This window comes from Trichoderma gamsii (genome assembly GCF_001481775.2).
Source record: "Trichoderma gamsii strain T6085 chromosome Unknown Scaffold_53.2, whole genome shotgun sequence".
NCBI lineage: Eukaryota > Fungi > Ascomycota > Sordariomycetes > Hypocreales > Hypocreaceae > Trichoderma > Trichoderma gamsii.
The window spans coordinates 52,844-73,819 of NW_020171390.1; the positions used below are offsets into that span (position 1 = coordinate 52,844).

Below are 20,976 nucleotides of genomic sequence, written 5' to 3' on the forward strand. Positions count from 1 at the left end.
CGTCTCATTTCAGACGCTTGTTTAATGTTGGTTTCATGAAGTCTCAAATATTGCTTCTGGCACTATCAAGAAGAAAGAAGTCCACTCAAACCTCGTCTTGGTTGCCCAGGTTTTCTGGAGACAGGGTTTCAAAGACAATGAGTCTATTTTTACTTGAAATAAAATTTTAAAGCAACAATTACTAAGCCAAGGTCAGCAACGCCAAGAAGCTGAAGTTGACAGAGAGATAGGCATTCTATGCCTGTCAGCATTGAAACAAAGCGACATGTTAGTTGCGTTAGTTTGCGCGCGCACTTGAGAAGTTGCCAGATATCTATTGGCAAGTGGGTAGAGACAATAGACTAGATAAGTAATCCAAAGTAATTCAAACAAGTCTGTTGATCATTTAACCGGTCTCTATGTATGTTTATGTAAACTTGATTGGATAATATTTCCCAGAGGAACTTAATGGCTGCATCCATCTGCTATACTCCATTCCATTTGCGCGGGGTTGCTCCTTATGGCATTGATCTGATCTGGTTTCGAAGCAACAGTGGGATATCTTCCTAATGTAGCACCATCCCTATTCGGCTTACCAGCATTTTCCCATTTCATCCATCCTGTCCTAAGCGAGCTTCGCGAACCTGTGGGGCGGAGAGGATTCTCAGCTCAACGGCTGAGAATTAAAGTCAGCGACAGCCCTACGAGCAGGATCAGTTACGCTGGGGCAAGCATCAGTTTCGAATACCCCGTTCTTCGGGGGAAAAAAACAACTACTTGTACGCAAACATCCCGCCGGCGTGGAAAGTTTACGCGAAACTCCATTTAGCCCATTTTTCGAGACAGGGTAATAGCCGCCCGCCGCGATTACTATTTCATTAGCTTGGCTCCGTCGCATCATATTGCATTCGAAACTGCTGCCAAGATGGACTAATTCTTGGAGAAGTGTCCATGCCACAACAAGGCAACTTTGTGCTCGGCTATGTCGCCGTGTTTAACTGGCCTGCATGTGACTAGACTGCAATGGTATGTAGCTCGATATGACGGTCGATAAAAGTTGCAATCAATTTGTGTTGTCAATCCAATGTATATCATCTTGGTTGTCAAAACTTGGCAAGTATAGTCCCACGTCTATCAATCTCACTCCGTCACACTGTTGCGTTGTGAAGCTCTTCGCCAGAGTTTCACACTGGTTAATATGGTGTTGCGGGCGCCGCGAACCCACCTGGACAGCCCTAAGACAAGAGCTCATTGGAGCTAAATCGCGGACGGCTAACTTAGGGAGGGTTGTCTCCGTGGTCTATGTGGAATCATGGATAATCAAAGTTTTAACCCAGATAGGAATATTTTGTTCTGAATTTATGCCTAATAGACAATGGCATTCACCCACTCGCAAAAAAACACGCAAACAAACCAACCGTTCCTGTTAGCGTACGCGCTCAAGTAGTGTATAGATGAGGTACATGGGTATATGGAGGTAGCCGCACACACTATGTGAATTACGAGGGGCGATCTATTTTTGATTTCCACAGTGATGACAAGAGAATCAAGGTACACGTAATGTTTCGATTGTGATTGGAGCTCACAGTGTGGACAAGGAGTTGAAGGGCGGGAAGCACTATTGTGATCGAATTATATAGCTTTGATCATGCCCCTGTGTCAGACTTTTCTTGACTTACCATTTGGGTGGCAAATGCGCAAGGCTTTTCCTGCCTGGTGTATTCTGTTTTAAGTCCTAATGTCTAACATACTAATTCTCCAGGGCATCGTTGTTGCCCTGGGTTTTATTATCTATCGCCTCTTCTTCCGTAAGAAGGACACTCTCCTTCCGCTGCCACCAGGCCCGAAGCCTCTTCCTGTTCTTGGAAACATCAACGATCTTCCACCCCCGGGTGTACCGGAGTTTCAGCACTGGCTTCCTTTCAAGGATAAATATGGTCCGGTCAGCTCAGTCAGTGTACTGGGCCAGACAATGGTCATTCTTCACGATGCAGACGCCGTCCAGGAGCTTCTGGAGAAGACTTCGCTGAAGACATCCGCACGAGCTCAGCTGTTCTTTGCAAGTGAGATGTGTGGCTTTGCCGCATTTCTTCCTGCTATGCCATATGATGATGAATTCCGTCAACACCGCAAATATATTCACCAGCAGCTGGGGACTAAAACTCTTGCCGCGCGGTTTAGCGACATCCAGGACGTAGAGTCTAAGCGTCTTCTATTGCGTATACTAAACGATCCTGAAAACCTGATAGAGCATATAAAAGCGTATGTTAAAATATGTTTCGGCATTTTATAATGAACATCTATGGCTAATTCCCCTACAGCGAAGCATCAGCAATTATCCTGAAAATTACTTATGGCTATACTATTGAGCCGCTTACCCCAGATCCTCTGGTAAAGCTAATTGAGGACGTCATGTCGAATCTGTCTGCAGCCTTTGTACCCATGTCATGGTCTGTTGACATCATCCCTGCACTCAGGCATCTTCCAGATTGGTTCCCTGGCACAGGCTTCAAGCAGACTGCTCGCAAATGGAAAGCCATCAACGAGGCCGTCGTCAGCACTCCTTACCACTTTGTCAGGAAACAAATGGAAATGGGTATCCACCAAGAGCAATCATACGTCTCTGGGCTTATCAGAACTTATGGTAACGAGGATGGTTCTGGGGTCAGCCCGGAAGATATGAAGATTATACAGCTCACAGCCACAAGCATGTACGGCGGTGGCGCAGACACTACGGTATCGACTCTGATGACGTTTATCATTGCCATGATCAAGTTTCCAGATGTTCAACGAAAGGCTCAAGAAGAAATTGACCGCGTGGTTGGCTCTGGCCGCTTGCCTGGCTACGAAGACCGAGACAATTTGCCCTACACCGATGCCATCGCCAAAGAAGCACTTCGCTATTTCCCGGTGGTTCCAGTTGGAACAGCGCATAAGACAGAAGAGGAGCTTTTCTTCCGTGGTTACCGCATTCCCAAGGACTCGTATATTCTGCCGTCCATCTGGTGGTTTTTGCACGATCCCAAAGTGTATCACGAACCCGAAGAATTTGATCCTGCGCGCTATTTGGAACCTCGAAACGAACCCGATCCTCTGGGTGACGCATTCGGGTACGGCCGCAGAGTATGCCCTGGAAGATACCTTGCAACCGAAAGTCTTTATCTCACCATTGCACGACTTCTTGCGGCATTTACAATCGAAAGGGCAGTAGACGAGAATGGCAAGCCGATTGATGTGGAGTTTAAACACTCACCTGGTCTAGTTGACCACCCTCATCTATTTTCATACAGCATCAGGCCGCGAAACCAAAAGTTTGCCGGTCTTGTCCGCAAGGTGGAAAGGGACCACCCGTGGGAGGAGAGCGACGCAGCGCATCTTAAAGGAGATTTGATTGAGGAATACAAGGCAAATTGCAAAGCTCTGGCGAAAAAGGAAGCATAAAAAATTATCGTATTCATAGCATCGTGTATGTTAAAACTACGTAACTCCCAAATAGTTCAAGTCAACTGAGTGACCCCTCTTCTTTCTATCATCAGTAAACCTAGACTCGGGCTTACTATCCCCTTGGGTATCTTCAATGCTGTGCCGATGCGGCGCAGCTAGTTCATTACGGCCGCCAAATCAATACTCTCCAACATCCTGGCCCAGTCACCGGACAGGATACGATAGTGCAAGCTCGTCATCTGAGCCATCATTCTGCCCTCCACCAACTCTGGAGTTTCGAGAGATTCTCGACGAGATGGTAGTTTCCACTTGAATCCCTCCGTCCAGAATTCCGCGCGTGCTAGCAGCTTTAGATTCGTCGAATTGTCCCATGTCGTCGTCGATGGAAGAAAAATCTTCCTCGCCTGCAGGCTTGGTGCTTAGTACAGGCTGCATCTTGTAGTTTTGCTGCCCATTCGTGTCTTCTTCTTCCTCCTCCTCCCGAGTCTCGGTTCGGTGGCGGGAGGTGGATGGCATGCTCATATCTGAGTTCTCGGTTTTTGCAAGTTTCATGATGAGGTCTGCCATTGTCATTTCAATGTTCAATTTGACCATGTACGTAACAGGATGGAATTGAATGTAAACATCTTGATTCGGCAATGACATGAGTCCGATAAGCATAGCCTACCATACTATTGTTAGCTGTCGAATCCATATGTAGGTATGGCCAAGGCCGCAAACGTACATCCATGAGGATAGATACTACCATTAGCCTCGCATTGAAAGTGACCAGGGGAGCGTATTTTCGGAGCCCGTGTTGTTTAACGAGGCGCTCTTTAACAGTGCGTAGGAAATAGTAGTTGAGACCAGCATCGACAATTAAAATTAAAATCTTCGAGATGCGATCCCAAATGTCGTTAATGCGGACAAATCTAAGGCGATAAATGGTGTAAGTAATAATCACATCAAAACAAAAGTATTGAGGTCCATCTAAGTCTTACAATTCGCTAACTGGAGGGTTGGTATGCGACGGGATCCAGATACAAAAGACGGCTATGTTGATGCAAGTAATAACGCCTGCTGTGCCCCATTTCAACTTTGCTACCGTGCTTTCGTCTTCGGCGATAATTGCAATTCGATTGATGATGATTTGCATCAGTAGCTGGATCTCGAACACCCAGAAAAAGATGAAAAAGAATAGGACGGGCACCCTGCAGCACGTTGTTAGCCAAGCTCCCTCCTTTGGTACAACCCAAACCAGGTCGTCTTCTTATATGTGATATGTATCGCCATGCACGATTACCTTCCGCCTTTTCTCTTTCTCTCTCCTTGATCGTCTTGTCCATCATGATGGGATGTGTTCTGCACTTACTCTGGACCCAGTTGGCCATCAAGAAAGAACCATCCGATAAGGCCAAGACAGAGGTTGGCAATAATCTCTCCCCAAATCATATAGATGTACGGACTCTTCCATGGCCGTCTGTTTCTCATAGTATGCTGGATTGCCTTCCAGACCGTCAGAAACCCAAAGCCGAGGGTGAACCCGGCAGCCACAGAGGCTACTTGGATATCCGACGTGGAAGACATCTTCCTCTTCCCAACAAGACAGCAGTACGGTCAAAGGCCCAAATCAAAGATCAAACAACAAAAGAAACTCGAAGAAGCGAGACCCATAGGGCCGGTGGCTTTGTATATGTACAGAGGCTTTCGCTAAACAGCGGGCTGGCTTCAAGTACTTGCGGGTTCCCTGAGGGTATGGGCGACTAGTGCGCCCGATGCTAGAACTAGTCGACTCCCATCTTGCGGAGTTTGTGTGTTTTCTCTCTTGGACGGAACTGTTACGCGACATCCTAAATGATTGATTTGGGGACGATCGTGAAGCTCCTTGTATCTTCTCAGCTAGTGTTATGTAGCAAGTGGCTTCGGTAGTCGAGCCCCTGACGCCCACACTGACACATGGTAAATCCTTTGGATTGCGTCTGCATGAATAAATACGAATACTTTACCTAGACAATATGCAAGGACTAATATGACAGGTGCGAATTGAGACGTGGTAGGACTAGGGGCCAACTCCACAGGTGCGTATCTGCCACAGACCCATCAGATCGGGAAGACCGGCCGGAAATTAGAAGACACAATTCGTAAGAGTTCTATTTGTCGGCAGAACGAAGCTCATTGAGAGCTATGTTTGATGGTTGAGTCGTCTGGTGGGCTTGCATCAACACATGGATTGCAGGGATGCTCGCCCCTCGGCCTGGCAGCTGAGAGGCGCTAAACGAAATAGCTGGAGAATGGTGTCTGTAGCACGTTGTTGATGGATCGTAGAGCTGTTGATTGTGGCGACCTGCCTCGGCAATGCAGGACGCTTGTGTAGCCACTGTATTCCAGCCCTACGTTTGACATGTTTCCAACCTTCGCTTCTTTACGTAGGGTTGTAGCGAAGAGGCTAAGGATACTGGTATCACCATCAGGCTACTATGTACTTCATATTTCTTGTTCTCGTCGACTTTTGTCGGCTATAGTTTCCAAAATCTGGACTGTGACGCTAATTAGGGTTTTACGAACGGCATTTGGAGGGCACCTGGGTTATTCACCGCAGTTTCAAAGTCAACCAACGGGAGCCTAGAGCAGCGTAACCGCTATCTTGGATGTGCTGAATCGTATCGCGAGATATTTAAAAGCTACTTGCTTCAAGATAGAGTAATGATCTTGCCATTTGGCGCAGGTTAACATCAGCTAAGCTAAGAAGCCAAGAGCGAGCATAGCAACGTTCTCCAAAATCGAGTATCCGGTATGAATTGTCCAATACTACTGGACGACATCCATCTCCTCAAGTACGGTCAAGCCATGGTGGGTTCCCGTTGTCGACCGCCCGCTGGGCCGTTCCTTAGAGCCGGTAGCTGGAAGTTGCCGCATCCAGTTCGTCCTCCGAGCCAGACCCATCACCCATTGCTTAGGCCAACCCTAGCAGAAACGTAGACAGCTGTCGCTCCACTCTATCAAGGGGCTTCCTCGATACATGACACACGCCAGAGTGAACAAGTTTGACGCCGCCTACGCCACACAACATCTGTTAACGTTTCCTTGACTTCTCAACACGCGGCGAAAGATCTTTTCCATGACGGGATAAAAGATCCGTTCATGGACTTTTGTTAAGGATCGGGCAGATTAACTTGCGACAACCTCGCAGAGAGGGGTAGCCAGAAGCTTGCCACTAGGTAAGCGAATTACACGAGTCAGGGCAAGTCGGCGGCCGCAACGAGACTGTAAGTGGGCTTTGCCATTGACTCGCCGTATTGTCCTAGGCTCCAGCGACAACTGTTGACCTGTCGAAAAGTCTTTTCTGCCGGATTTTGATTCTGAATGCCGGATTTTGGTCCTGAAATCCCCCGAGATTCCCTTTCAAGCGCGGCATTCGGTGGTTCTAGGTGACCGTAGCGGCGCATATATACAAGCATGTGTTCATGCTCTGCTCGACACTTGCTGTCAGAGTGCTTAGATAGAACTCCCCCTTGAAGACAGGTCCCAGTAGTGAAATTGAGAACATCTCTTCTAAGAAAGTGGGATCAAGTGCTTTCACTCAGAGATGATAAACTCTTGCGGCAGTATATCAACCACGTACAGTACTCCTCAATCAGTAGCCGAAGCGCATGCAGTCCAAAGCTGTTTAATATCTGCTACTCCGTAAACATGACTGAAGGAGCTACTTGATCAAATACTATCTGCAAAGCAATTACCGAAACCCAATTACTACATAGCAGTTATTCTCTCTGAGAATTCCTTGTAAAGAGGATACATAAGCGAGAGTACGTCGGGAGTTGGTATGGATCAAGAAGCTACTCCTCCGTGAGAAGTCTAAGCGAACTTCTTGCATGGTGCTAAAGCCCCCTGTCCGTAGCAACGAAAATCTCAATTGCAAAAATGGTAACAAGGGTGATTATCCATCTCACATTCTCGAACGTCCATCTTCTTCTCCGCATCGACGGGAATAAGCATGCAGATGATACGTCTGTCTGTCTCAACGATTAGAACGTGTCACAGCTCTCAAGTAGACGGCTCGATGACCAAATCTTGATGTGACAGCTCTGGTGTAACAACTGAGCCAAGCTTGATCAGGAAATAGCCCTGAAGGGGACTGTACTTGGAATCGCACTCTATCTATCACATATTGTTACAGTATATCGCTTCCTTGTAGGTCTACTCCGCATATCTTATTTACTTCCCAATCCTTTAGCGATGGCGATCACTAGCAGCCGCTATCAGTGAGTAGTCTGCATGAAATAAATAACCGAGAAGATCTACTTCCCTCTTTCATGCGATTATCTCGTGGATAGGAGTGGTGATTGTGTAATTCTCTTAGTATTTCGGCACTTGTCCTCAATACTCAGACCAAGAAGGCTGCGCAAGTGCCGAACTCCCCTTTAGTGAGACAGCAAATTGAAGAATCTTACAATCAGGTGCTGGTGCTTTTCTTTTTCTTTGCCCCATAGCATTCTCGCGATATAAAACATTGCCACCGCCCTTAATTATACTCTAGTGTGGCTCCCAACTGGCAGTGAACAATTGATCGCGGGGCTCTCCATCTTCAGCGAACGGGGTCTCCCAGCTCCGGTTTCAGGAGCCCGAAGTGTGAGAGACAACAGACCAGGAATCTGGGAACAAAATTTTAAAGAGATGCTATTCAATTCTATATTTACAGTATGTTCCTGCATGCTTCTTCAATTGACGTGTGGGGATCTGCTTAAAAGATGATACGCCGCGAAAAATGATATCAGTTCTCACAACAACAAGCTCCATTATTATCCCCTTTATCTTCCTTCTCTAGTCACAACAGCTTAGAATGCTCAAAGATTCCGTAGAGTTAAGGATCCCAGATTCCACCATGCACATCGTTCATATGAATTCCTCCATGCACATCGTTCATATGGATGTAGCACGCACTACCATGGTCAAAAAACATGAGACACACCCAGCAAACATGTGCGCCGCATTTGCAAGTCATATGGTTACACCCTGCCCTTTTTTGCATCAACATTGAGCATTTAGGGCAAGATTTAATACCAAGAGCTTTTTTCGTCTTACCGCTAAGAATGGTTTTGGCGACTGTTTTGGCCTTGTCACACGGCTTTCTAGGATGAGAGTTGTGGCAATATGTGCAAACGGACACCAGACATTTCTTGCATGTAAATATTCTGGGGCGCCCAGCATCAGGAGGCGAAATTCGATAGACTTGGTCGCAGTCGGGCGTTTGGCAGTATGCAAAATCACCAAGATGGCGACTGACATAGGACTCGAAAGACTTCTCAAGGACGGCCTCAAACGCCTCAGCCGGAAGATGCTCTTGGAGTTCCGAAAGTGAAAATGACCTTTGGCATTCTGTTCCACTGGCATTAATGGCTTTCACGCAACATATACGAAACTCCCTCGTCGCCGTCTTTTCCGCCTCACACATTTGGATCAAACAGTCGCTGCAATAGATGTGCCCGCAAGACATGCGGATCGGGTCTAGGGCTTCGCACAAGCAGGACGGACATTCAATCTCAGAGCTGGAGCCCTTGTTGGCAGACATGGTCTGCTTGCTGGCGATGATTGCAATGGCAATATTATAGTCTTTCTTTGATCCTCTGATGAAAATGCGTTTGTTTCTTGGCGTAAAGATACGGAAAGACACTTTTTCTTCACCCAGCCGCGATTGTAGAAGCCTAAAGCCGCTCTTTGATGCCCAGAGGAAATCAGCGTCATTGAGCTCAATAGCATGGCCCTTAGGCGTGCAGTCCTGCAACATTGTCGTAATCTCTTCCAACGTTGACCGTGGACATTCTTCCTGACCGAAAATTCGGAACTGAGATCTGCGTATATCAGGGATGATGACTACTTTGAACGAGTCCTCTATCAACTTGATCTGTTGAAGTCCTGTGCCGTATCGTTGAAAGTTTCCGAATCGAAGATCTTTTCCATCCACTCTAACAATCTGTCCGCTAACTACTTTCTCCAGCGCTGTTTTAGCTTGCACCAGTAATTGGTGGTCTTCGCTTTCCAATGTCAACATGCGAAATTGGTACTTGGACGGAATTATGGAAACGCTAATATGCTGCCGCGTCCAGACTGTTTTGTGTTTATCGATTCGTGGACTTAAGATATCGTAAATCTTAACTTGTATTGTGAAGCTGGCAGATGCAACAAGTGCCACCGAGACCTTTGCCGTCTCGTTAAACAACATCGATTGGTCTTTTAGGACGGTTACGGCGTCTCTTGCGGATGATTCGTGGAGAAAAGTGGCATATGCGTTGAAGCGCTTGCCATTGGTATCAGAAGATACACTCCACTGTTCCAGAGGGCCAAGTGCTAGCAGCATGGATTTGACAGTATCCGAGTCGCGACCTGGATCAGAGACATAGCTCAGTTCTCCGAGATGGACAGTATGAGGCCTATCAAACTTTGGAATAGCCTTGATGATGTCTTGTTCTTTCGTCGCCTCGCTCAACCCCTCAAGCTTTATTATCCATTTCCTTTGGTCTTTCTGACTATCCGTATGAGATATACTAATTTTGGATGCAAGGACATTGCATCCTCTTGCGTTTAGGATCTTATGCGCGATGAGGGCAGTTGTCTTGTCTCCAAAGATTAGATTTGCTTCTCGGGTTGGTCGATTCCAGGCACAGTGAACTTTCCGACAATCAACTTGACACAGGCTTTGGCTGACTGGAAATTTGATAGGCATGATGGAAGCCTTGAACTTTGGAAAAGGAGCGAGTGAGTTTAGCTTGCTGCAAGTTGTCTCGATAAATGAAGCATCGTTGGATCTGATTAATGCGCTGCAAGTCTTTTGCTCCCAGTGCGAGAAGAGACGTAACTCGACCACCGGAGTGGGTGTTACCGCGGCGGCTAGCAATTTAATGACAGATAATCTGGAAATATTTGCTGGCATATTTTCCATGTTGATGGTCGAATATTTGTAGTCGGAGGGAAGAGACACTTTAGATACTGTTGCACCGCTGTCAAATTTCACCCAAGCGCCACCAAGCTCATACGTATCGCTGCCATTGAACTGATCATCCTAGCTTAAGCATTAGCAAATTAATGTAACTGAGGGAATCGATAATAGACCGCCGCACCTGATTATCGGCGAATGAAGCCGCAGTCATGTCATGCAAAAATCGACATTGGGCTCCCCTATAACAGCGACCTTGCGAAAAATTCCGACACACTCTTTGTATTTGCACATTATTCTCTTCTATAGGACAGCCCAAGTCAGGCTGCTGTAAATTTGGACGAGGCCGCGGTGCTTGATGCTGAGGATCATCGCCTTCGTGTAGAAAGGGATAGCGATTTCCTCGGCTGCAGACTTGTCTCGTGTAATGTAGGCAACGAGGAACTCGCACGGCCCCTCTGTTCACTGGTCGTAGGTTGCGCAGTGGTATGTCGTGGATCTCTGGCGCCTGGTTTCTTGGCCTATCACCCTCCTCTCTTCTCTCTGGATCAAGTCCTGGAACCGGTGCGCCGACTGTGTTACCCATAATGGAGATTTGATTGTTATAAGAATCTAAATGGTAGACAATTAGGTACGAAGGATTTGCTGGTTTATCTTGCCAGTTATCTTTTCATCTAAACGACTGGCTTGGATACTTTAAGCTGGCAGGAAGCAGCATGCAAATACAAGCTTATTGTATTTATTCAAAAAAGAAAAGGAAAAAAGAAAAAAAGACGTAGGTAAAAACCGCAAATTTATGTGTGCAGACTTAAGGTTTTGGAAGTGCGTGGCCTTTAAGTGGATAGGATCCATGTAGGAGGTGAACTGTATCTGCCTACTCGTAGTATGTAGCTACTTTGCGAGAGAGTATCTGTACAAGCCTCGTAGGCATTTTTATAATGAGGCAGAAGGTGGTCTCAGCGAAACATGATCCCATATTGGTACTAATGAGAGACCACATTTGTGGCCTATGACGGGCTATATGACGATGAGGCAGAACTTATACAGAAGCTGTTGTTAGTCTATGGTATTTTATGTGTTTTCTGTGTTCTACTCTCCATCGTAGATACCTGTAGGTAGTCATTTGATGGCATGCTGATACTTGGGATTGATATATCACTCCTCTCTGTGGAGTACCTGAGTACCAACGAGGATTCATCGATACGACTAGGTACTCAGCCATAGCGAAAAGAAGCGAGCACATTTAAAAAAAACAAGATGTCTCCAAAAAGCATGCAAGACATGCTGTTTAGTGCATCCAGGCTCTATTACCAAGGAACCACGGCTAATCACAGCATCGTGTACTCAATATATATGTGCATACAGTGGGCTTTTCATAGATCGACCACTTTGAAGCCAGCTGCTTGGTTCATCTATGTACTTTTCGCTTGAGCTTTTTTTCTTTGCCCGAGCCTAATAATCAATACCGGCCGTCATATTCAAGACCTGTATTCTTTTTGTTCAATGAGTTCGTTTCTTTGAGAAACATCGCAAGCTACTGTTTCAATCAGCTCCACCAATGGACGTGGACCGGCAACTAGATCGTATTTAATTCCACTGCAATGCTCGTCAATACCTCTTTATATTTGCTCTAGTCGTTCGTTTATACTCATCTCTAGATGCTGGCCTGAAGACACAGCTTCCAGGAAGCACGTATTGATTGCACAGTGCGTGTTATCAAATTCAACATCCTAAGCTAAAGTATGGATATAAGTATATTTTACCAAGTGACCTTATTAATTGTCCGGCAAATATGATGCATGTACTTCACAAGCAAGGCTCCATGCGCCAGATGGCACAGTGTCTGACACGTCCCAGGCAGCCATTTTAGCGCCAGTACCTACCTGTAGGATCCTCAGCACGCGATCTTCCAGGTCCTCACAATATTCACCACCTAATTATTCGGGCTATACTTCGATTGACATTGGCCTCATGCTGAATGACGTCTCAAAGCGATTTCTGATCTTCCATGGCAGAGATCTCTCCGGTCACCAAGCTCCTTGAAAGATAACTATATCCATTTCGAGCATGACGTCCCGAGATCTGCCGGTGACGCTGCTGCCCGTTGTCCTTTGAAGCATCTGCGGCGCATCGTCATGAAGCCAAGATGACGCCTCAAAGCCGATATTCATGCGTAACCTGTGCCAGGCGCAAAGTCAAATGCGACAAGCTGAGCCCGTGCTCGACCTGCTCCAAGTCACAAGTCGCGTGCATTTATCGTGACCCCGTGCCGTCTCAGAGATACCGAAAGCGCGTGTCTCAGCGAGATCTCCTGTCCAAGATTCAGGAACTCGAAACCATCCTTCAAAGTAATAGAATTCCATTTGAAGCGTTGGATAACTCATGGATCAGCTCACAGTGGGAAGAGCGGCTTGTCCAAAGCCCTCAGACTCAATCCGACTCCATTGAGAGTGCAGCCACGGCTGAGGTATCTCCACGGGCGCCATTCGTGGCGAACCTGAACCATATCACCGACAGTTTGCTCGATGAACAGGCTGTGACGGCGCGTCTTTGGTCAGAGTTGCCTGAAACTGTGCGTATGTTGTTTCTAGTTGAGCATTGTGTCCTTACTAACTGCTCTTCAAGTTGAAAACTCCGCCAGTATTGCAACTCAAACCGCCAGACGAGGAGGCAAAAAATAGGTCCATCCACGATGATAATGACTTGGGCGAGCCGTCTCTATTTATCCCTACTCATATTTCTACAACTGGAGGGCAGTTGGAACTGCACCCTGATCCGAAACACGTTTTTAAGCTTTGGCAGATATTCGCGGACAACGTCAACCCTTTGATCAAAATTATTCACGCGCCTACTCTTCAAGAGAAGATTCTCGAGGCGGTATGGGCTCCAAAGTCGACTGCAAAACCGCTCGAGGCTACCATGTTTGCAGTATACGCTCTAGCTGTAGCTTCGATGAAACCTGCTAGCTGTATCGATCTATTCGGAGAAGATAAACAAGTACTTGTGAAACGATACCGCAAAGGAGCGCTACAAGCTTTATCTAGCACTGATTTGCTCTCAACGAGGGACATCGAGGTTTTGCAGGCTTTGACTCTTGTTCTTGTAAGTCTGATCCGCGTCGTATTGCCCAGGCCGAGAATAAACTCTGATCTTTGATCCTCATTTGCTTCTAGATGATTGATCCACAGTCAGAGCTCTCAATCACAGCAGCCGCGCTAGCTATGCGTATTGCCCACAAATTGGGATTGCATCATGCTGGAAAAGACTCAAACATGCCGTTCTTTGAGCAGGAGATGCGAGTACGTCTATGGTGGTGTATTCGCGGCTTCAACTCACGCGCCCGTCGGGGCATGGGGCTGTTATCGACTGTTGACGACCTGGGCGACGTGCGTCTCCCGATGAATGTCAACGATGCAGATTTGCATCCGCTGATGGAGAAGCCGCCTGCAGTTCAGCATACTGCCGCCACAGAGATGGTTTATTGTTTGATGAAATGCGACCTCTGGAACTATGTTCGGAAATCCTCTAGATTTTCTGGTGATGTCAACCCAAGAGAAAGAGCAGCCCAGATAGCCGCCTCAACGAGTGTTGAAAACATGGCAGTGAAAAGAGAAATGGTTAGCAACGTAACTCAAATGCTACAGGAAAGGTATCTTGCCTACCTTGACCCGAGTATACCACTGCACCAGCTCTCAATCGCCTTGGCCGGACTTACCGTTCACAACCAGCGCTTCTCAATGTTCCATCCTCGCCATCAACCTGGAGGAGGTAGAAACATGTCTCAAGCCGACCAAGACCTTGTTTTCGAAAGCAGCGTCAAGCTGTTAGAGTTGAATCATGACGTGCGCCACACAAGCTTTTCGATAAAGCTGGTGGATCACATGGTATGCACGACCCCGGCTGATGCCCTGGTATACATGGTCAGTGAGCTGCGACAACGTGTGAGTGGCTGCCTCGTCGACACTGCGTGGACGTTACTACAGGAATTGTTCGACGAACAGTTTGCAATCTCACCGGGAGAGCATGGATTCTACGCCGCGCTGGCGGATTTGATACTACAGGCATGGGTGGCACGCCGGCGGACACTGGAGCATAGACAGGATATCATGCCCAAATTTATCGAAAGACTGCAGACAGTAAGTAATGCTGTCGATGATTCGCAAGAGCCAGCATCGGATACGGAAAATCTGCAAACTGGGCTTATGGGCGATCTGATGCACGACGAATCTCTAGACTGGACTTACTGGAATGATCTGCTCCAACTATGAAGACTTCAAATACCACTCCGTCGGAGGGATATCTTATTGCAGTTTTGGCCGTCAAATCCATCACTCCTCTTCTACACTCAACACAATGGACTGTATTCGGGGATCTATACGGGCTGGTATTATAATACAGTTGCTTTTCGAAGCCACGTATTAAGCTTGTGGCCCTGCTCCATAGACATCCCACCGTTACATTTACGACGATCTCCCTGACAAAACAGTTTATAGAAGAGATTTATCTTCCACTCTGGATTAACAGAGACACAACGGCTGTTATCCAGCTTCCAATCGCCGGAACTGAGGCCGAAACGGTTCCGTTGCAGCGGCGGTCTTTCGGGCCACTAACCCAAACTGGGAAACACGGACCCGATCTCCGAGCAATCACAACAAGACTTGATGGTGCAAGTATCACGGAATTCGGGGTTAAGCAGGTAATAGACGTTAGAGTCGGTTTTTGCTTGAGATCATGGCCCCATCAAGTAATACAGAATCAAGTAATACAGACCCGACTCACCGAGTTTATCATCACAGACGGCTACAAATAAATAGAAGGAAACATCACTTCACTGCTCTGGATATTGAAGCATCTTATGTCTCACCAAGCACACCGTAAACATGGCGCAAACCAATCTACCAAGTTACTACGCTCGGGGCCACTCCGATTACACCATCGCAACACATCTCAGGCGCAAGGCTGAGTCAGATGCCGCCTTCCTGCTGCCTTACATTAAACCGACACACCATATTCTTGATGTTGGCTGCGGGCCCGGCACTATCACTACGAGCTTTGCTAAATATGCCAGCGAAGGCACGATAGTCGGCATTGATATCTCCAAAGATGTGCTGCAGAAGGCAAAGACACTGGCGGCCGAAGCAAACATTCCCACTCAGGGACCCGGCTCTGTCGTCTTCGAAGAGGGCAATGTCGTAGATGGGCTTGCCTATCCCGATAACACGTTTGATGTCGTCTTTGCCTCTCAGGTCATCGGACATATGCCAGCGCCAAACACTCCCCTCAAAGCGTTGACTGAGATGCGGCGTGTCCTCAAGCCGGGCGGCATCTTGGCCACGCGAGATGGCATGAACCACCATTTTTATCCACAAAGTCTTAATCTCGATCATCTCTGGGGAGCAAACCAATTTCGGGCATCGCGAAAGGGTGCGTCTGAAACAGATTCGACGTCGGCAATGATGCCCAATCTTTTGCGCAAAGCCGGCTTCGACACCGACGCTGGCAAAGTCCAAGTTGGCGCTGGAGCTTCTGTGCACTCGGAAGCGGAGGCTCGAAAACGAATGCTTTGGCGTGCTAAAGGCCAACTGCAAAAGGGAGACCCTTTCTACCAGAGCTGGGTGGATGCAGGAATTAGTGAAGATGAGATTCAACAGACGCTGGATGCCGTGGAGAAGTGGGCTGAGGCTGAAGATGCCTGGCTTGTTATTCTTCAGAGCGAGATGCTCGCGTGGAAGTAGGAGCTTGACACGGTCTGTGGAATTATAGTAGAACGAGGCGATAAGTCGTCTCAGGGTTCACTTAGCTTTCAATCTGTACTTGGACAATAAATCATGTATGCATGTACATCTATTTAGTTGCTCTGTATCTTTATATACATGCAGCCTGTAAAAGGCTATCAGACGATTTTGAGAATATGTACATAATCATCAGCCACCGTTCCACTCATTCATTCGTTCATATCTTTACGCAGCAATAGACCAAGAAATGTTCTCAATAAGAGTGCCATCGCCATCGTGACCACCAAACGCCTGCCACAAGTCCAAGCACATATCAATAGACTGCTCGTCACTGGTGTTCTCATCCGAAATGACAGCCTGTCGAGTAACGCCTTTGTGTGTCATAGTAATAACCTTGGCACACAGCGGGTTCTCCTGATCCGAGGAACCATGTGCCTCAAAGATGCGGGAAGGAAGCGCAATCAGGGGCATGCTGGCAGAGACCTTGTTGGGAAAGAATGTGCTGAGGCCGCAGGCGCCTGAGTTCCAGAAGATAGTTCGGCAGTTGGAGGCCGATCCGAACTGGAAGATTGAGCCTGGGCCGGAGCCGGTGATGGTGGATCGTTCGGTGTGTTGCTCTTCTTCGATGGGCACTGCAGAGGCAGTGACGGCCAGAGCAAGGCTGATGGTGGAGAGTGAGAACTTCATTTTGAGGTTGTGTATGAGAATGTTTTATTGTAGGGCGTTTCAGAGAATTGTTGCTACGATCAATACATTATGGTGTTGATGAGGACTACTCAACCTTTATATATATCTCGTATCCGCCATCATTGCCCATTTACAGATGCTTTCAGCATTCAATATCAACTAAAATCTCACTAACAGTTGTAAATAATTATCCCGGCGCTCATACATCATCATCATGTACGTAAACCTCGTGTAAATACTTACTCATCCTTGCCCCTGCTGTATGCTCTGCCAATATTTCGGTGACGGCCAGCGGCTCTTCCGATTCATAACAGCTTCTCCATACGATCCCCCCCCTTTGACCGCATATAGCGCCTCGTTCTGCAAGACTGATAAGGCAGCTGGAGGACTCGCCAACGCTTCCAAAACTAGCAGCCGCCTAACGATATTAGCTTACTTCTAAAGCCCGACATGGAAGATCTTGAAGCTTCCTATTTGGGCCTTTGAGGAGCATAATCATAGGGTGTTATACGAAGCGAAATTATTTTTCCGTCGATACAAAGAAAATTCCCCGGCATGGGCCGTGCACGCTGACAAGGGCAAGATGGTTTTACTAGCCGTTCGTGGAGTTGTGAGCTGACGATGCTGCAGGGATTGGGCTTTTGCGTTTGTCTCGACTGAAGCTTGTTTTGTAAACTTGTTTGCAACTCTAAGCAAAATGTTAAAACAGCCTTAACTGTGCTGCGTGCTGCCGTATATATCAGTATAAAACAAAAGTTTAGTTGCGCATATTCGTGTTCGTTGTCTTCAGCAGTCTCATAATTATTGTCTTCGTGGCTTGGTTCCTCTTAGTGCACTTGAGTCTTGGCCACTTGCCTCATTTGTGTATCCAAGTGCCTCCCGCTGACTTCTATTGGAGGACTCTGCTCGAACCGATCGCACTCACCAGCAAAATCTTGCCCCATACGGAGCAATTGTAAGCCCATAAGTCGCTTAACACGCATTGAAGTTTCTGCTTGCAGTATTTCTCACTAAATCATTGACGGGCTCGCCGCTTCCATTACTACTTGTACATTAAGCATCACGGTACGGGTGCCATTATTGCATTTCGCATTCCAATAGCCCATCTTCCTGCAAGAGTGCTGCAAGTATCCATTCTGACAACATTTCATACCCACATCAGCATCCCCCCAATTTTCAACGTTACTTGGATCTCAGATCGCCAGTAGCAGCGCAATAACAGCCAACAACAGCGTCCCGCTCACCCGACCAGCCGAAGAAGTCGACTGCTCTGTTGCACCCTGCAGGATTTGCGCGGGTTCATACGTATTAGGCAAAGTGTTGTTTGTTGTACCATTCCAGCAATATCGCGTGAAGCAGTCTCTGCATATTGCAGGAACAGCTGTCCTGGTTCTATTGAAGCTTCGCGACAAAATGGCGCAGCCGACGCATGCCGGCCAGTTTGCATCCACCGAGCCATTGCCTCTGGTCGCCATATTGTATCCATTCTGGATGATCTGATTGCGTTCCTCGATGGTGTACTTCAAATCGAACGTTGAGACGTTGGAGTGGAACGAGAGCGGAGCATTGGGCAGGTAAACGATGAGAGGACCCGAACTGCGGTTGCTGCAGCCGAAAAAGGTAGGCCGGTTATTTAAGCCCAGATTGACAAAGGTATTTTGATCCGGAACATCTGGGAAGCGGTTGTCGTCAGCTGAGGAGGTTGTGGCTTCCGATCTATTAAATGTAGCCACCATGGCCGTGCCGTTTGGCCACAACGTTGCCGTATCAGCAGAGCCGTCAACCGCAAAGATCACGTCAACCCTTCGCTGAGGTAGGATTAGGGGATGTAGAGGTATGTTTTGTAAGTCTTCACCACCGTCCACAAGAGTCAGCTGTGTCTCGTTCGCGTTCACATTTACACTGGCATTGTATCCAAAGAATGGATTTGGCCAGGCGGCGATATCTCTGTTATCATCCCCAATGTCTGTTAGTGTATCATTGATGGCGTTGAGCAAGAAGTCTGGTACACCTTGAACCTGTCCAATTTGCAAGAGTGCCTGGTTGAACAAAGAAGACGATGTACCCATGACAAAGCCTGCGTTATCAACTCCAGCAAAACACTCTCCATTTCTGGGGATGGTGCCGTTAGTAAAGTTGGAGCCTACGAACTGAAGCGGCGCAAATGCCTCGAGGCCTGGGTCGTACGATCCCATCTCCCAGGGGTTAAACTCAAAAACCGTTGAGTTGGCAGCGATTTGCACCTGTCCTGAGGTTCTTTCGACAGCCACAATTAAAGGCATAGGGGCTTGAGCTGTTCGAAACTCTGTGTCGTTTGCGATGGATGAAAACGTAACCGCTTTGGAATAGTCAGCGTGTTTCATGGGTTCTAGTTGAAGAGTCATACCAGGCCCTCCATCGGAAGGATCAACAAGCTGATAGGATAAGGCTCTGCCCCAATAGTCGGTAATTGACGTATTGAAGCCAGCCTTCTTTTTATCGTTGACAGCGTCAAAGAGCTGAGTATAATACCTTACGATATTGAGGTCCGAGGGCCCTAAAATTGTTCATAAGCTATAAAGCAAGCTCCTTGATGACAACATCCGATGTATTCTACTATACAACATACCGTCAAAGATGGAATGGTCAAATCGCCAGAGAGTACTGAGAAATCCACTGGTAGAGAGCACGATAGACTCAACCGAGGTAAAGTTCTGCACGTAAAGGCTGCCCACGAGCCAGCTTCCGCCAGATAAGCCACTAAGGTACGTCGCTGACTGCAAAAGACCTCCGAGGTGGCCGGTCTGTGTCGCATCTGTTGATCTGTTGTCAAATGCCGCGAGAGCACCGGCGCCATTCATGAGCGCTCGATAGCCTCCTCCAGAAATAGCAATGGCAACTCGTGGAAGGCCCGTGCCGCCATTACTGGTGAGGTTGTCGATGTATCTGCCAGTGTCAATGCCGGTAATATTGATACGACTGAGAAGATCTTTCATTGCCGAGACAGTATTGTTTGTGCGCTGAGGCAGCCAATCTGTTTCATTAATCGACAAACCCGTTGCTCTGCGGACTCTTGGCGTGTTAGCCGGGCAATCAACGCGGGCTGGAGTATAGCCATCGGGAGCAACCGGCGCAGCTCTTTCTTCCGGAATTAAATATGCTGAAACGCCGGGCGAAAGATATGAAGCTGTGTTGTAGTGAATTAGCCTGGTCCCAGTGCTATTCAGGTATTTGCGCACCAAGAATTAAGAAATATGCAGAGAGGCTGAACAGAGCGTGATAGAAGCGAATCATTTTCGAAGAGTGCTATTTCAAGGGATCAAAAGAGTTCAAATATGAGATCTTTTTTATACGAAAGTTAAGAAAGATATCGTTTATCGAGAATCCAGGTTGCAACTGTTGATTAGCTGACCGATAGTTGACGTAGCTTTGGCTTACACCCAACTCATCATCAACGCTGATCCCGAGTTTAGCCAAAATGTCAACTGCAATTGACTCTGCAGCAGCGATTAATTAAACCTTGCCTCTTCAAAAAGAATAAGATGGCGCTGTGGTTCATTATAACAGACAGCATTCTATTTAAGGTATATTAGCCTAGCAGCCACAATTTCAGCTCCGCGTCTAGAGCTCATTGAGGTCTACCCCAACAGTGTAAGAATCTCGTCATCGACATCAGCTTACTGTATATTGTGAAAATAAACGTCTATGAGTAAGTGAAGTTTCAGCCGCAGCTAATCTCACCGGATAGAAACAGTTTAAACTCTTACAGATGGAAAGTATTGACTACTATTGTCTTTGCATAGACCGCAAAACATGAGCTTCTATAACATCTTCCAACTTCAATTCACTGCAAAACATCTCAGTGCAAATTAGATGGCACCACCGAGACAGTATGTCAGTAGTAAAGTATAATGATACTGCGCCACATTCCGCTGTCCTCCATTTCGGATCTTTCGGGTTGTCGATCCACGCTTCCAGCATCCTAATTGTCATGCGCCACAGATTAATTGCGCGGCCAGTCCAGGTCCAGCATCGAAGTGCAAATCTTATAGCCCTTTTTATAAACTAGTTCGAAGAGAAACCTCGGGTAACTCGAGTTGCGAATTAGGTACCTTGTGATGCTGACGTACAGGCATTGACAATGATCATGGTCATATACACAAACAATGTCAATTGCTTTCAATTGATCTTTGACGCCTTGCCGATATGTAGATGAGCAAGCTGCTGATTTTGGCTTCAGCG

At 47.2% G+C, this 20,976-nt stretch overlaps 6 protein-coding genes across 6 annotated transcripts; 2 read left to right on the plus strand and 4 right to left on the minus strand.

Annotated features, from left to right (window-relative positions):
• Positions 1-1,717: 1,717 nt before the first annotated feature.
• On the plus strand, positions 1,718-3,420 carry TGAM01_v209911 (hypothetical protein; the record flags this gene model as incomplete). The annotated part of the gene is made up of 2 exons (XM_018808454.1): positions 1,718-2,241; positions 2,301-3,420. 2 exons carry the CDS (start codon positions 1,718-1,720, stop codon positions 3,418-3,420), a joined length of 1,644 nt encoding a protein of 547 aa, XP_018658372.1.
• Positions 3,421-3,627: 207 nt separating this feature from the next.
• On the minus strand, positions 3,628-4,989 carry TGAM01_v209912 (hypothetical protein; the record flags this gene model as incomplete). The annotated part of the gene is made up of 4 exons (XM_018808453.1): positions 3,628-4,086; positions 4,148-4,334; positions 4,404-4,613; positions 4,775-4,989. The coding sequence occupies 4 exons, from the start codon at positions 4,987-4,989 to the stop codon at positions 3,628-3,630; spliced, it is 1,071 nt and encodes a 356-aa protein (XP_018658371.1).
• Positions 4,990-8,263: 3,274 nt separating this feature from the next.
• On the minus strand, positions 8,264-10,919 carry TGAM01_v209913 (hypothetical protein; the record flags this gene model as incomplete). Its single annotated transcript, XM_018808452.1, has 3 exons — positions 8,264-8,307; positions 8,485-10,459; positions 10,611-10,919. The coding sequence occupies 3 exons, from the start codon at positions 10,917-10,919 to the stop codon at positions 8,264-8,266; spliced, it is 2,328 nt and encodes a 775-aa protein (XP_018658370.1).
• A 1,560-nt stretch (positions 10,920-12,479) lies between these two features.
• On the plus strand, positions 12,480-14,601 carry TGAM01_v209914 (fungal specific transcription factor; the record flags this gene model as incomplete). The annotated part of the gene is made up of 3 exons (XM_024550668.1): positions 12,480-12,905; positions 12,959-13,435; positions 13,507-14,601. 3 exons carry the CDS (start codon positions 12,480-12,482, stop codon positions 14,599-14,601), a joined length of 1,998 nt encoding a protein of 665 aa, XP_024404579.1.
• A 1,692-nt stretch (positions 14,602-16,293) lies between these two features.
• TGAM01_v209915 (hypothetical protein) lies at positions 16,294-16,755 on the minus strand (the record flags this gene model as incomplete). The annotated part of the gene is made up of 1 exon (XM_018808449.1): positions 16,294-16,755. One exon carries the CDS (start codon positions 16,753-16,755, stop codon positions 16,294-16,296), a length of 462 nt encoding a protein of 153 aa, XP_018658367.1.
• A 1,193-nt stretch (positions 16,756-17,948) lies between these two features.
• Positions 17,949-20,028, minus strand: TGAM01_v209916 (lysophospholipase; the record flags this gene model as incomplete). The annotated part of the gene is made up of 3 exons (XM_018808448.1): positions 17,949-19,291; positions 19,364-19,921; positions 19,974-20,028. The coding sequence occupies 3 exons, from the start codon at positions 20,026-20,028 to the stop codon at positions 17,949-17,951; spliced, it is 1,956 nt and encodes a 651-aa protein (XP_018658366.1).
• Between the last annotated feature and the right edge of the window lie 948 nt (positions 20,029-20,976).